General features: G+C 38.0%; 1 protein-coding gene across 1 annotated transcript in view; it reads right to left on the bottom strand.

Annotated features, from left to right (window-relative positions):
• The window catches only part of TENT2 (terminal nucleotidyltransferase 2), a 46,246-nt gene extending 33,483 nt beyond the window's left edge, over nucleotides 1–12,763 (bottom strand). Inside the window, exons 1-7 of the mRNA XM_014258872.2 lie at nucleotides 12,633–12,763; nucleotides 10,872–11,063; nucleotides 10,126–10,263; nucleotides 8,634–8,889; nucleotides 7,451–7,565; nucleotides 7,238–7,329; nucleotides 6,382–6,448 (exon numbers count right to left, since the gene is read on the bottom strand). Of these exons, the coding sequence (XP_014114347.1) occupies nucleotides 6,382–6,448; nucleotides 7,238–7,329; nucleotides 7,451–7,565; nucleotides 8,634–8,889; nucleotides 10,126–10,263; nucleotides 10,872–11,026 (823 nt within the window). The 5' untranslated portion in view covers nucleotides 11,027–11,063; nucleotides 12,633–12,763. The remainder of the gene's footprint in view (nucleotides 1–6,381; nucleotides 6,449–7,237; nucleotides 7,330–7,450; nucleotides 7,566–8,633; nucleotides 8,890–10,125; nucleotides 10,264–10,871; nucleotides 11,064–12,632) is intronic.
• Nucleotides 12,764–13,719: the final 956 nt, after the last annotated feature.

The raw sequence follows: 13,719 nt of genomic DNA, 5'->3' as shown, positions 1-13,719 counted from the left end.
TACGGCTTCAAAGAAGACTAAGCACTGGTTTCATACATAACTTATTCATGCAGAATTTCAGACTGAAGAACTTAATTCCCTCTCTTCTTTTACAGAATGAAATTGTACAGAATATTAATCCCAGACATGGTATATGCCAAAAAGATCTTTGCCATCCTGGGCATGTAGCCTGCTCTCACTGATTTGGTTATATTACATAAGGAGAAACTGGACAACACAGAAGTCTGAATCCACATTCATGAAGAATCTAGGAAGGTGCAACCCACCACAGGATGAAATAACTGCTGATTTTTTGGAATTCTCTCAATGATATGCACAGTCCTTCAAAGTCATTCAACTGAGTTCAAATTCCTTTGCTTGTCCAAGCTGTTTCACATTTCCCATTAGACCAGCATTAGGCAGATTCCACCCTGATACCCTAGTCTCAATGCTACTGTACCTCTCTGTAAATCTAAGGGAAAATGCCCTCTTTGTTATTTATGCAGACAGCAAACACCATTCAACATAATACTATCAAGGTGTTTTTCAAATGAATCCCACACAGATGAATTTGAAGTGAGCAATCAGCCTGACATTTACTCTCAGTAGTTTAGATATAACCTCTTCAGTTATCACCCCAATTTAATGCTTCACATTGACTTTAGCACACAGTTCTGGGAATGTCAGCTAATCTTGTAAAAAATACATTTCCAAGTATCTGAACAAATAAGCCAAGAAGTCACACAGGATCAGCTAGTCTCTGACACAGATTATATGTTCACTATCCCACATCTCTCTTTTCTAGGAGAAATAAAATACATACCTTTAAGACTAACATGCCCCACAAAACCAGTAAATAAAATATCAGAAGCTTTTTCACACTTTTCTCTGTGATTAGACTATTCAAAAACAGCATTTTTATTTCAGCCTGTACTCTAGATGCAGATGACAACAGAAAAAAGCCTCTGCTATAAGGCTTAGAATCTGATGGATTAAAATTCCTTGCTGACACTTGTTAGCTTTTACAAACCTGAAACTGAAATAAGCTAGAGGTTACACAAATTTTGAATCCACCCCTCAAATCTCCTAATCTAACAATCACATTCAACTCTATATGAAGGATAAAAGAGATGGCACTTAAAGTTCTGAAGGCGAAACAAATTGTGAAAGGGACTGATCTGATTTGCACTTGGAATGCTTCTTCATTTATCCATCATAGAATTAAGGGAAATTAAGCACAGAATCACACTCTTACTGTTGTTATATAGGAATGCACAGGAACGTTGCAGAGTGCAAGAAAAAAGAGGGAGATGTTGTGAGAGGCACAGATTGGAAAAACTTCTCACAAGTTTCTGAACCAAAGCGATCTGGAAAAAGGTTAAAAAAGTTCTAAAACTCTACCTACATCACAAATATCCTCCTTATTTATTTTTGTCCTTTAACTCTTTCACAAAACCAGAGCAAGAACTTATTTTAAATAGCATCTTATATTTTCTAGCTCTTATTGTTTCTCTTACATTTTGGCACACACTGCTAGCTTTCATGTTTGGCCCAAACTATGTTTATTTCCATTCTCTCATGTGAAGCAACAGTAAGTTATATGACTGCTCACACACTTGTTGAGAACATGCTGCAGTCTCTCTTCTACAGAAGAAAGAAAGAAAGAAAGAAATACTTAACTAATATTATCAAAGAGGTATTACCTTATAATCATAGGATAGTAACATCCATGCTAACAGGGCAGCACAAAACTCAAAAATAATTATCGGAAGCAGCTTCATACATTTTAGGTAGACATGCTGTCCTCAATTTATGGTAAGCACTACTGAGCAACAACTAAAACTTCAGTGTGTTACCAACATTTTTCTCATATTAAATCCAAACCACAGCACTGCACCTGGTACTAAGAAGAATATTAACTATCTCACCTGAAACCAGGACACCTCTTGTTTCAGAAGTACTAAGCCTTGGCACAGTTGAGCCACAGCTTGTAAACTAGCTAAATTTAAGCATGAAGAACAATGTGCCAAAGCCTTTTGGTTTTGAACATTTTCAACCAATTTTTGTCTGTTAGTTCTATTCACGAAACATCCATACACAGACACAAGAGAGATTGCTAGGTATAGGAATTAATGCCACAGCAATGTTAAGATTCAGAAGAGATGACATAAGAGGTCTACATATCACAAGTAAGAACAGCTGACAGGAGTGGTATCTCAGCAATGCTTTGTCCTGCCTTACCTTCCATAAAATACTTTAATTAAATCAAGCTGACCAAACGCATGGTGATCCAAATGATAACTTGCAAGGTATCAGAGAATTATGAAAGCATCAAAAATGGGAAAAGACACTTTTGGAGATCACTTGCACATAATCGTCATACCTTTCTGATAAACAAACTTGATTTTGTCACACATTGACACAGAACATGAGCTCTTGAAAAAGATTGCTCATTTAGAAGCTTCTTGATCCCTGAAAACACATCTATTTTAACACTGTGCTATCAGAAACCACTGGAGCTGCACCATAGACAAACCCAGATTAATTTTCAAACTTATGCAAATGTCAATAAACAGTAGTAAAAAGCATTAAATATCAGATGCCTATTCAGCAATAGATGTATCAAATCTTTCTTCCACAACAGCTGTTAAAATCTGTGCATGTGTGCTTGCCAATGTAGAAATTTTGCAGTCTGCATTTAAATTTATGATGATACCATTTAGGTTTTGCCTTTTTTCTACATTCTCTGTATTCTTCACACACATATTTGTAACTCTGTAGTCCATTGTTACTAGAGACTAGTTTTCCCAGTACTTTTCCATGGACAACCAAACGGGAAACACCAGATCCAAGGAACAGAGAGCCATTTTCCAAGCTTCCTTAAAACAGGCTTTAAGTAAGCAGAGTCCTGTGTTAACAAATACTTCAGGATGGAAACTGAGAAAAGATACTGTAAGGGCTGTTTGTGCCAGAGTGGAAAGAAAAAGAGACCTTTCTTCCAACTTTTAAAATATGAATTGGAAAAACACTGGATGATTTATCAGTTTCTCTATTTGCCAAAAGAAGGATCCGCTGGAATTTTGTAAAAGGAAGAAAATAACAGATAGTTTAGGATGTTTTACTGAATTAAATTTTAAAAGTACCTTCTCCTGCATACCTGTGAACAAGAAACACCAAGGACTCTTTGCTATTACATGGAAGAATCCTGAAACAGGAGAGAAGAGCCAGCTCACCAAGACAGTCCTGCCTGAGGGCTTAAGGAACAGCCCAACTACATTCAAAAATCAGCTGGCAAAGGATCTGGAGAAGTCAGCAACTGAGAATTGCTACATCCAACAGTTGCATGCAACCCACTGTAAGCTTGCTCTGTGAACATCAGTGACATGTACCCATGCCATGTTACTGAAACAGGGTAATGTTACTCTGAAAACGTTTGCTGTTAATCCTGGTATGTCTCTGTTACCAATACTAATTGATAACATATCTGAGTATGACTGTTCGTAGACCATAGAGGAAGCCTATTCCAGCAGGCCAGACCTGAAGGATGTGCCAGACTGAAAGCAATTTCATGCGAGATGGCAAACAGGTGAAAAAGTTATGCAGTGACAGCCATGAATGAGGTAACAAGGCAAAAAGCCTTGCCATCCAATGTGTCAGCACAGAAGGCTGAAATCACGGAAAGTAAATGGACTATTACACCAGAAACAATACAAACATGGACAAAAGAATTGTACTAGAAATAACAGAGGCAGGAGATTTTTGTGTAGATTATTGGCAAATAGATTCTGCTGAGTTACCAAGCAAAAAGAAACAGGTATGTATCGGTGTTAGTTGACACTTTTAATGGACGGTCTAAAGCTTACCCCTGTCACACTAACACAGAGAGAGAAGTGGTGAACGTTTTTCAAAATCATATAATTCCAAAGATTTGGGGCTCCTTTGAGTTGGTCCCAAAGTGATCAGGGAAGTTAGTCAAGTGTTGGGAATTGTTTGGGATCTGTAAATTCCCTACCCACCACAAAGCTGACTGTGTGAGTAAAATTCTCAAAATATAGATTAGTAAAATCTGTCAGAAACATCTATGAGATAGGTTCAAGCCTTGCCTATAGCCTTGCTGAGACTATGCATGCAATCAAGGCAGAAAGACGACATGAGTCCTTATGAAATACTGCATGGCAGGCCATATGAAATTGAATATGTTACGGGAAAAATCCATATGAGGGAAAAACTGACTTGCAAAGGTATTTAACAACTTTTAAGTTCCACTCTGCAGAAACTACAGAAATTCATCACATTATCCAGACAGGTAAGACTGGACACACCTGCCCATCTGTTCCAGCCTGGAGACTGAGTCTGTGTTAAATGCAGAGACAGTAACCATACAAGCTAAGTGAAAATGACTATTCAAAGTACTGACTATTCTCACCGAAACCAGAAGTGCTGGCAGAGAACCCTGAATTCACTGCTCCAGAGTTAAGAAGACCTCTGTTCCTGAGAAAACTGTAAAACAGAGACTGATACAAATCAGAACAATATGATTTAAATTGTTCTTTTGTACCTTTTATCTGCACAGTTGGTAACCATGATTCAAATTTAGCCCTAAAAAATTGCATGTAGCTCTAGCCCAAAATGTATCCAAATAAGAAATGTATCTTTTTAAGAACAACTTGTCAGGGTGGTATTGGATATGAGAAGCTGGCCTGGTAAATTGTGCCCCTAAATAAAGACTGGGCCTGTGTCCATGGGGCTGTGATTCCAAATACAATATTTAATCATATTAAGGCTATTGACAAAACAGAATGGCTCTTAATTTCCTACTAACCACAACATCATTAACATTGGTTGTTCTTATGCAGATTAGAGTGAAAAAATTGCTAAGGATTTAGTTGAAATTTGAAAGCAAACTCATTCTGCACCAGATAGCTCTCAAAGGACCTCAGTGAAACTTGAGTATCTTCAATATATTCACATAATGGTTACCATACTGAGCCTGCATAAAAAGGTATTCATAGTAGCTGTAGTTATAGTTGGCATCTATATAACAAGTAGTAAGGTATCTGGTTGTATAAAACGGTTGGTGTGGTTAAATATGGAATAGAGACTAAACAAGACAGAGTATTGTTAGTCTCTCAAAAAAGGGGGGAAATTATGCTGTTTAGGTTTTACCTTTTTTCTATGTTCTCTGTATTCTTCACACACATATTTGTAACTCTGTAGCCTATTGTTACTAGAGACTAGTTTTCCCAGTACTTTTCCATGGCCTTTCCCTAAGCAGAAAGACAAAACAAATTCCACAGCTCCAAGCCCCAGGAGGTACAAGGCTCTGTATTATCTTGGCTCTTCCTGGGAACCAAGGCTGAGAACAACTCTTTGAGATATATTCTCATGGACAAAGTACAGCTGGTGAAGGGGGAGCTCCAGAGAAGGGGCTTAAACTAGGGGGGGGAATTGCATCACCACTCATCCTCCTAAATTGGTGCTTTTTATTAATTATGCTAATTTCTTAAACCCTATAAAAATGTACTCACCCCTGCAGGGGGTATGGGCTTCTGTGAACATCATCTGCTCCTGGAGGCATCCAAATAAAGATCCCTTTTTATATTACCTCCTTACTAAAATTATCTTGAATTTCATTTCCAGGTTGGGAAAAAGGCAACAATGGTTTGCTCCTTTTAGCACTTCAGGACTGTTCAGAACATCACTCTAAGGAGTAGCATCAAAAAAACTATTCCAAGTCTGGGATGCAGAGTGATAGAGTCATTGATATTAGTAAATGTCAGGGTATTTTATAATTCAAAGGATGATACATAAGCCTCTTTGAAGTAGAAGGCTTTCACATTTAAGTCAGGAAATGCCCACATGAGTTCTTAATCTGAAGGGAGTCAAACAATAAGCTACAGAAACTATGAATTTACATGTTTTATCTGTATGTGCTAGTATTATCAACATTTATTACTTTCTTCATTAGGCATCTAAGTTAATTACTTCTCAAAAGAAAAAAAATAATTCTACACAGTCTACTATGAGTGACATCTTCTGTTCCAAATTCTTAAGAGTATTTTTGCCAGGAAGACACTGCAATCTAAGATATTAGCAAGAGTTCACTAACAGAGGTTTCCCAAACAGAAATTTACTCCCTTCTCTTTGTGTTCCACAACTCAAAAGTCATATGAGATATTACTCATTACTGAAGTCCACTAGTTTTTAAGAAAAACTGTTGTTTTTCTAATTACCATTCATCAGCATCAAGTAACATTAATAAATATTCATAGCTTTTCTTCAAAGAGTACTGTAATTAGAACCTAGACAGGACACAGATACATACATTAGTTGCAACTGAGCATCAACACTTCTTTCAGAACTGCCAAAAATCTTACCACCTCACTTTAGACGGTAACTTACAAAGTTTAGTACTGAAGAGTTTTTGGACTATGCTGAGTATACGTCTTGCTTCAGTCTTCTGATTCACCTGAAATGTGGTATTAAAATTAATGAAAAAAGTTGGTATCTCTCATTTGAATGTTCAAAGCAAGCATGCTTTGCTTTTAAAATTGAATTAGCTCTCAGAATAATACATGAACATGTACACCAACACATTCTACAGCCTACATACACATTTTTCACAGTAAATGTGAAATGTCTGACAGAACAATCCATACTCAATATGCAATGTGATTATCAGACATTCAAAACTCACAGACAGAGATGAAAATGTAGCCCCATTTATACAAAAATGTCTTCTTTTTCCCTTTAAATGATGCTTCAATTCTTTCAAGATTATGGTCAATTTAAATTTCTTTTAGATATCCTTTCTGTTAACCTAATTTCTACTCATAACATCTTTTCTCACTAAAAATATTTAAGATACTAAATACATTTTTATGCCTGATCACTAAAATTGATAACTATGAATCTAAATAATAAGAAATTTTACTTATTAGAAGTTGTTTCTAGATCCAAAAGAGTTCTCTGAACAGCTTCCTTCCTCATTCTAGGCATCTGCTTCCTTTTTGCTGTATTTTTTCACTTATGAATTGAAGGTGGAGCTTTAAAAATAAGTTTTCTTAGGTTGACAGGATTGAATTCTTATCTGCACATTACTGGGCTCAGAGTTTGTAGCTATTATGAGTGTAAAACTATGGTATTAAATCATAAAAAAAGATTTGAGCATTTTTTTATCATTTCGGGATCCAGCCTTTTAATAGCACACACATAAAACCAGACTTTGCTGGAGTTATGCATGTTTAAAATTACTTACTGGTTCTTCTTTAACAACCAGGCACAAATCACCATCACTGGTACGAGTGCCAAATCCATTCAGTGATGACCCAACCAAAAAAAGTCTGCTCTCTGTAACAGAAGAGTAACAAAAAATAAACATGATGTGACACATTACAGTTTGAGAGGAAGGAAGAATCACAGACTTGAAGAACATGCAAACTGATATTAAGTAATCAAATTCAAAACATACGTGGAAAAATTAGCTGAATTTCTCTCTGGAGTTCTGTTCTGCAGAGCTCTTTTCTGTCCAAATCAGAGGCCTGTTGCCGACATGCCTGAAACAACTCCAAAACCTGTAGACTTAACTGGAAACATACATATAAAAGTAAAGACACAGCAAAGTGAACATTCTTTCCTGTCAGAGATGCAACTACATCAAACACAGAAGGCCGGGTTTTTTTAATGCAAAACCCAGCACCATTTCACATGACCTACTCTACTGTCTACAGTTTTACTGCACTTAAATTCAGAGTGAATAGTTCCGTAAAGAAATTTCTGCTAAGTTTTTAAATTTAAATTTGCTCAATTTGTTATAAAATGTCAGACCTGAGAAAATAATTTTTGCATCATCAGTATATGCAGCGTTTCAGGGAATAAGTAGTGAATGACCACAGACATCTTCTGCTGACTTTAATGTCAACAGTCTGCCTACCAGTAATAGAGAGAAAAAAAAATAATTAAAAAACCTGATTTAAATTAGCTTTCTTTTTTATCCTACATAAAACTATTAATGAAGAAGTCAGATCTTTGTGGTATTGACTGTTTCCCTTTCACAACGTTTTACATTCTATAATCAACAGTCATATTTACACTAAAACAATCCAAAACCCTTCTGTCATGTGGGTGCAGAACCAGAAACAGTTCTAAACTATATTCCATTCTCTTCTATATTCCAGAACAGCTATGACAGTAACTTTTATGCTTTCTTGAAAAGAGGTAGCGAACATATTTACAGGCCAAATACAGCATTTATTCAGAATGGGCTTCTTTCATATTACTACAGTACAGTTTTTTTAGTCAGGATTTTCCCCACTTCATATCATATGAGAAATGGACTGTTTCTCCAAATTTTACTTCCTAGAGAAGACATGTAGGTTTCCTGACATTAGGATGTAAACAGACAACACAAGGAAACAATACCTTGTGACTTCCCCTGCCCCCATAAAAATGTTTTAAACTCAAGCACAGACAAGGAGGTGATATAGAACTAGACTGGCAGCTACACTTATGGACACTTCTAATGCCAGCTTACCAATAGATATCTCATGATACTGTCAAAAATCCTGGTAGAGATGTTTGTGGTCTCCCACAGCACCTCTGGATTCTGCCTACTCAGAAGACAGAAGTAAAGCACAGACACAGAAAGCCATTACCTTGTCATTGGCAACAGGGAGTGTGGTTTCTGTAGGGTCCAGAAACAAAGTATCTTGCAAAGGAGGGACACATCCAATTAAGGCAGGTGAGCCACCGGCATGCAACACTGGAGACAGAACTGAAACTGATGCTGGGAAGGAGCGTCTGTGTTCTTCTGGTAAAGGCACTGCTTGGGTAACTACAGCTGTGTCAGAATCACGTGAATGAATCCGCTGCCGTTTGGCATCATCTGGAAGACTCTGTTGACTTTGTCTCCTAGAGAGAGACACTGTGTAATTCCTCTAATTTACAAGCTCCAACTTATGACTAAAAGACAATTTCTATAAAGCTCAAATACAAACACTTAATGACGTAACTGCTTTGCTAAGCCCAAGTATGCTACAGAACAGCCATGCCCAACCTAGGTACTATGTGAAAAAAACCTGTAATGGGAAAAGAGAACATAAAATTGTAGAAATGAAGCTATCCTAGAATTGGATTGATGCAATTCTTTAAGGCAAGTATCTGCACTTAAACAACTGAAACCCAAATGACATGTTTGTTTAAGCTGAGTGCAAATCCTCCAACATAGCATAGTTTTTTTCATAGAACAGGCTGCTCAAGAGGAAAAGATACACACAGCATGAAACCAGGAACTTCTTCTTCGATTAATTACACACTCACCTATAACTTAACAACATATATTAAATTGTGCCTATTTTTTCATGTTAGATTTGGTAGAGAAATAGCACAGGAGATACAACTGAAGACAGACTACATAGAACCTCCTTCCAATCAGTTGATTCCCACAGTTATTAGAAACATGTATCAACTAGTATATCTGAACTAATAAAGAGAATTTTTTTTATTTAAAGTATTAACTGAACATTAAATCCTACATTTATGCAAAATTTTCCTTTCTGTGTCAACTAAAATAACAAAGGTAGTAATATAAATTCAAGTCAATATAAACACAAACCCAACTACAAAAACTAGGTTTCCATAAAACCCTCTTTAAAAAAAAAGAATTTGGACATGCTTGAATTTAATACCTTGTATTTGAAAAATAATACATCACATAGTTAAAAAAACTAGGAAAAACACCTGATGTGTCATCAGGAAAACATGACAATTTCCATAAAACCTTAAGGGTGCACTCTTGTTCTGAACTTGACAAATTAACAGGAAAAGAAGATTTGTTGACACAAACCAGCTTAAAGTCCAGCCCACACAGACTACAATCCATTGCAGTATTACAATAAATCACTTAAAATCATTTCTGCAAGGCTACAGCTGCTGGAAGAGAAAACCTAGGTACAGGAAGTCACTTCTGAGTACTAAGATCCGCAAACAGGTACAATGTTTTAAAGAGCCAATACATGGCCTGTTTCCACCAAAAAGAAAAAAGTATTCAGTATTGAATTTCTAACATAACTCAAATTGCATAAGAAACTGATATTAGACAAGCTTCACAATGCATTCATATTAGTCACACACATACAAAGAACTTACTTTCTTCCTTGAAATGATGTCAGGGCATCTGACGTAGATACTGGACTAACACTTCCATAAGTCATTGGTTGCAGTGTAACAACTGGAGTAATAGCTGGAGCGGCTTCAATGTTCCCACTCAAAAGAGTTCTAGAAAGACTACAGTCCACAACTATTACTCTTAAGATAACCAAGATTCTTTTTATGGGTTGGTCATTATTGTTAACTGAATATTAAACTCTACAAGTCCTGTCTTTTTTTCTTTTTCTTAGAAGGAATACACCTTTTCTATTCAACATGAAGATATATTTCTGTTTATAACATGTATTTCATTAAAAACAGAAAATTCTCATTCTTGGCAGCATATGTGTAAGAAGGGGTTAGCAAATGAATTAACTTAAGGAACTGTCAAATTCCAATGCCTAAAGAACACTACAGTTTCTTCAAATATAGACCCAAGAATAACCGTTTCTTCCCCTTCTCATCTCCCCCTTATTCTCGACAATAAACAAATATGATTGAAGATCTTTAAAACCAAACTGTGGATTAACAACTCTAAGCAGTGCAATTTCATCTCATGCATGATGCACATTGCAGGCGAGCATTAATATGTGTGAGTCCATAACAGAAATTATGCAGCTCTTTTTTATATGCATGACATTTTCATGTTTTGTGAAGTTCAATGCAGTTCAATGTAAAAACAGTGAAAACCATCAGAAATATTTCTTTCAGACCCAACCCCTACTACCAAATCTTACTGTACTTACACTGCACTGCGAAAATGAAATGGAGGAACAATAATTTGCTGGTGTGAAAGAAGAGTAGGAGGTATATTTAGAGGAATTTTAGTGAAGAAAGTACTCTGCTGTTGATGTTTTGGAGAGAAGGGTGGACGACCCAAGTTGTAAGAATTTGGCAACATGCTCCTTTCTACTTGAAGTGAACATGTATCCTTTTAGCTAAAAAAAAAAAAAAAGAAAAAAGAAAAAAGAAAAATAAATAAATTGAAAACAGGCAAAAAGAAATACTGGTTACCTTTTAAGCTCTTGGTTTAAAAATTCAAGCTAGAATATACTTTCAGGAATTCCTTAAGAGAATGGCAATCACAGGATTTATTTTCAATACAAGACACTAAATAGAAATACTACATAGTCTGAAGTTTCAAAATTACTGTTTACTTTATTTATGCCTAAAAGTCAATTTTTATGATTTCCCTCAATTTTAAGTTTAATTTTTAAAAAAATTATATGTCACAAGATATAACTGTTTTCATCTCAGGGAAAAGTACCACGTAAGAGTGGAGTCTGTTTCATATTTGAAACATTCCACAATGAGGTTCACAATACATGGAAAGAAACCCTTGAGTACATCCTAAGAGCATGAAGATGCTCTGAATTATGAACTACATGTTATGTCATGAAGTTAGTATTTTTTCGCAACATGACATGTAAAAAAAGCAGCCAGATGATGACTTTACAATTAATATAATCATGCTTTGAGACTATTATACATCTATAGTATTATTTTACTGAACAGACTGCCATAGAAAAATATAGGTCTACTATCTTTTAAACTTAAAATTTATTCTGGTACAACTAGCCAGATAGCTCTGACTGTCACTTCAGGCAGCCTTAGCACAGGGTATAGGAAAATGAATAATGAGGAGTTAATATGGTTGGGTTTGGCTTTACTCCTTATTTCCTGTGATAACAACCCACACTAATGAATAGTAAATACATGGACATTGCTGCATCAGCTCTAAGATAAAGGTATTAGAGTTCTTCCTTTTTTTTCTCCCATTTGATGGGATGGGTGAGGGAAAGCATTACACATTAATGGAAGTTACTATCTGGATGTTCACCTTCAGTTTTGCCGAAGAAATTACACCATGTTGCGTAACAGGTAAGTCCCTTGACACTTAGTCTGAATAAGTATTTATGTGCTGTCCAAACTTTTCCATTTCTAGTAGACAGAACAACTGTTAACATGCCTCATTCTCCTCTGAGCAGACCAGGCACTCTCCACACCACACCGTATACGTAAGCAGTTTATGGATACAATTAGCTAGTAACAGAATGATGAATGACAATTCAAGCGTTAGGCGCAGAAGAAACACACGTTCGGTTTAGCCTTTAAAGCTGTAAACACCAAGAATACAAGCAATGGAGAAGTTACCTTCCCTAACCCAAAACAACGCAGCATCATTGCTGCCTCACAACAGCGACAACGACCTTTACCGTGATTTTCAGCACTGGTTACTTCGCCAGGGATTGCCAGGCTCTCCTAAACAAGTTTCATAACTTACAGTTCAGGTACCTTTGCCCCGTGGACACTGTCTCCAAACAAGCATATATTTCCCAGAAAGCCAAACGAGTGCAGGTAAGCCCGGGTGCACGGAAGCCCGCCAGTCCCCAGCCCCCGTGCCGAGAGAAGCGTCCGGGCCCATCGCCACCCCTGGGGCCAGAGCCCGGTCCCCTCGACGCCTCTGCCTGTCACGTCCATGAGGGACCCCCCCACAGGACACTCACGTAGGGCCTGAGCGGAGGCAGGCGGGGCGGGCCTGCGGGTAGCACCGTGCCGGCCAGGCAGCAGATACCAGCTCCTGCAGCGGAGCACTATCCCGTGCCCCGGTGCAGAGACGCCGCAGGAAGCGGCCGGGATGAGGCCGGAAGCGGTGGGGGTGCGGCCGGAATCGCTTCCCCCAGCTCCTGCGCTACTTCGCGGCCGCCTCTCCGGGCGCACGCCCCCTAGCGGGGCGGCGGGACGCATACGCACGGCAGTGGGACGCATGCGCGGGGCGGCTCCGGGAGCGGGGCGGCCCTCGCCCGGCCTCCGTGAGGGATGGTTGGGAGGTGGCTGTAAGAGTTGCAGTGCTTTCCCCGCGCCCAATCATAGAAGAGGCCGGAAGATAGATGATAGTGTAGCTGGTTTGCTTTCTGTAGTTACTGGCTGACTGTAATTGAGCTACTATTCAGAAGTGTGTCCAAACTATTGTATTTGGCTAGATACTAGGATTTGGCCAACATGGATTATAGGCATGCTAGGATTAATCTTGGCTCACGAACGTACTGAAATGTTGCTCCCTGAAGGTCGACAGAAGCAAAATCGTGGAATCAATGTTGGAAGAGATCTTTAAGATCATGCAGTCTGCCAGCTGTCTATCCAGCACTCCCACTGTAACCCCTAAACTACTAAACTTACCAGCATAAACCAGATCCAATCACCTCAAGGACATCTCAAGGTGACTCAGTTACCTCCTTAGGCAATTTACTACAATGCTTGACCACCCTAATAATGGAGAAAAGAAAAATTAATATGTAATCTGAATGTTCCCTGCTTCAGTGTAGTCCTGCAGGCACCATATGAGAGACCAGCTCCCATCTGGCACCTTCCTTTCCTCATTATTAAGAGCAACAAGGTGACCTCTGAGACTCCTCTTCTTGAGACTAAACAAACCCAGCTCCCTCGGTTGTTCCTCATATGACACATTTTTTAGTCCTTTCACCAACCTTGTTGCCCTTCACTGGACACACTCCAGCACCTCAATGTCCTCTTTAATGTGATTCCTACTTGGGGAGTACACTTACCATGCACTTACACTTATCAGCTCTTGGC

This window comes from Pseudopodoces humilis, chromosome 4, assembly GCF_049639895.1.
Source record: "Pseudopodoces humilis isolate 2021_Gansu_Grassland_sample_001 chromosome 4, ASM4963989v1, whole genome shotgun sequence".
Taxonomy (NCBI): domain Eukaryota; kingdom Metazoa; phylum Chordata; class Aves; order Passeriformes; family Paridae; genus Pseudopodoces; species Pseudopodoces humilis.
The sequence above is the reverse complement of the archived record's forward strand: the minus strand, read 5'-3'. Positions and strand labels throughout refer to the sequence as shown.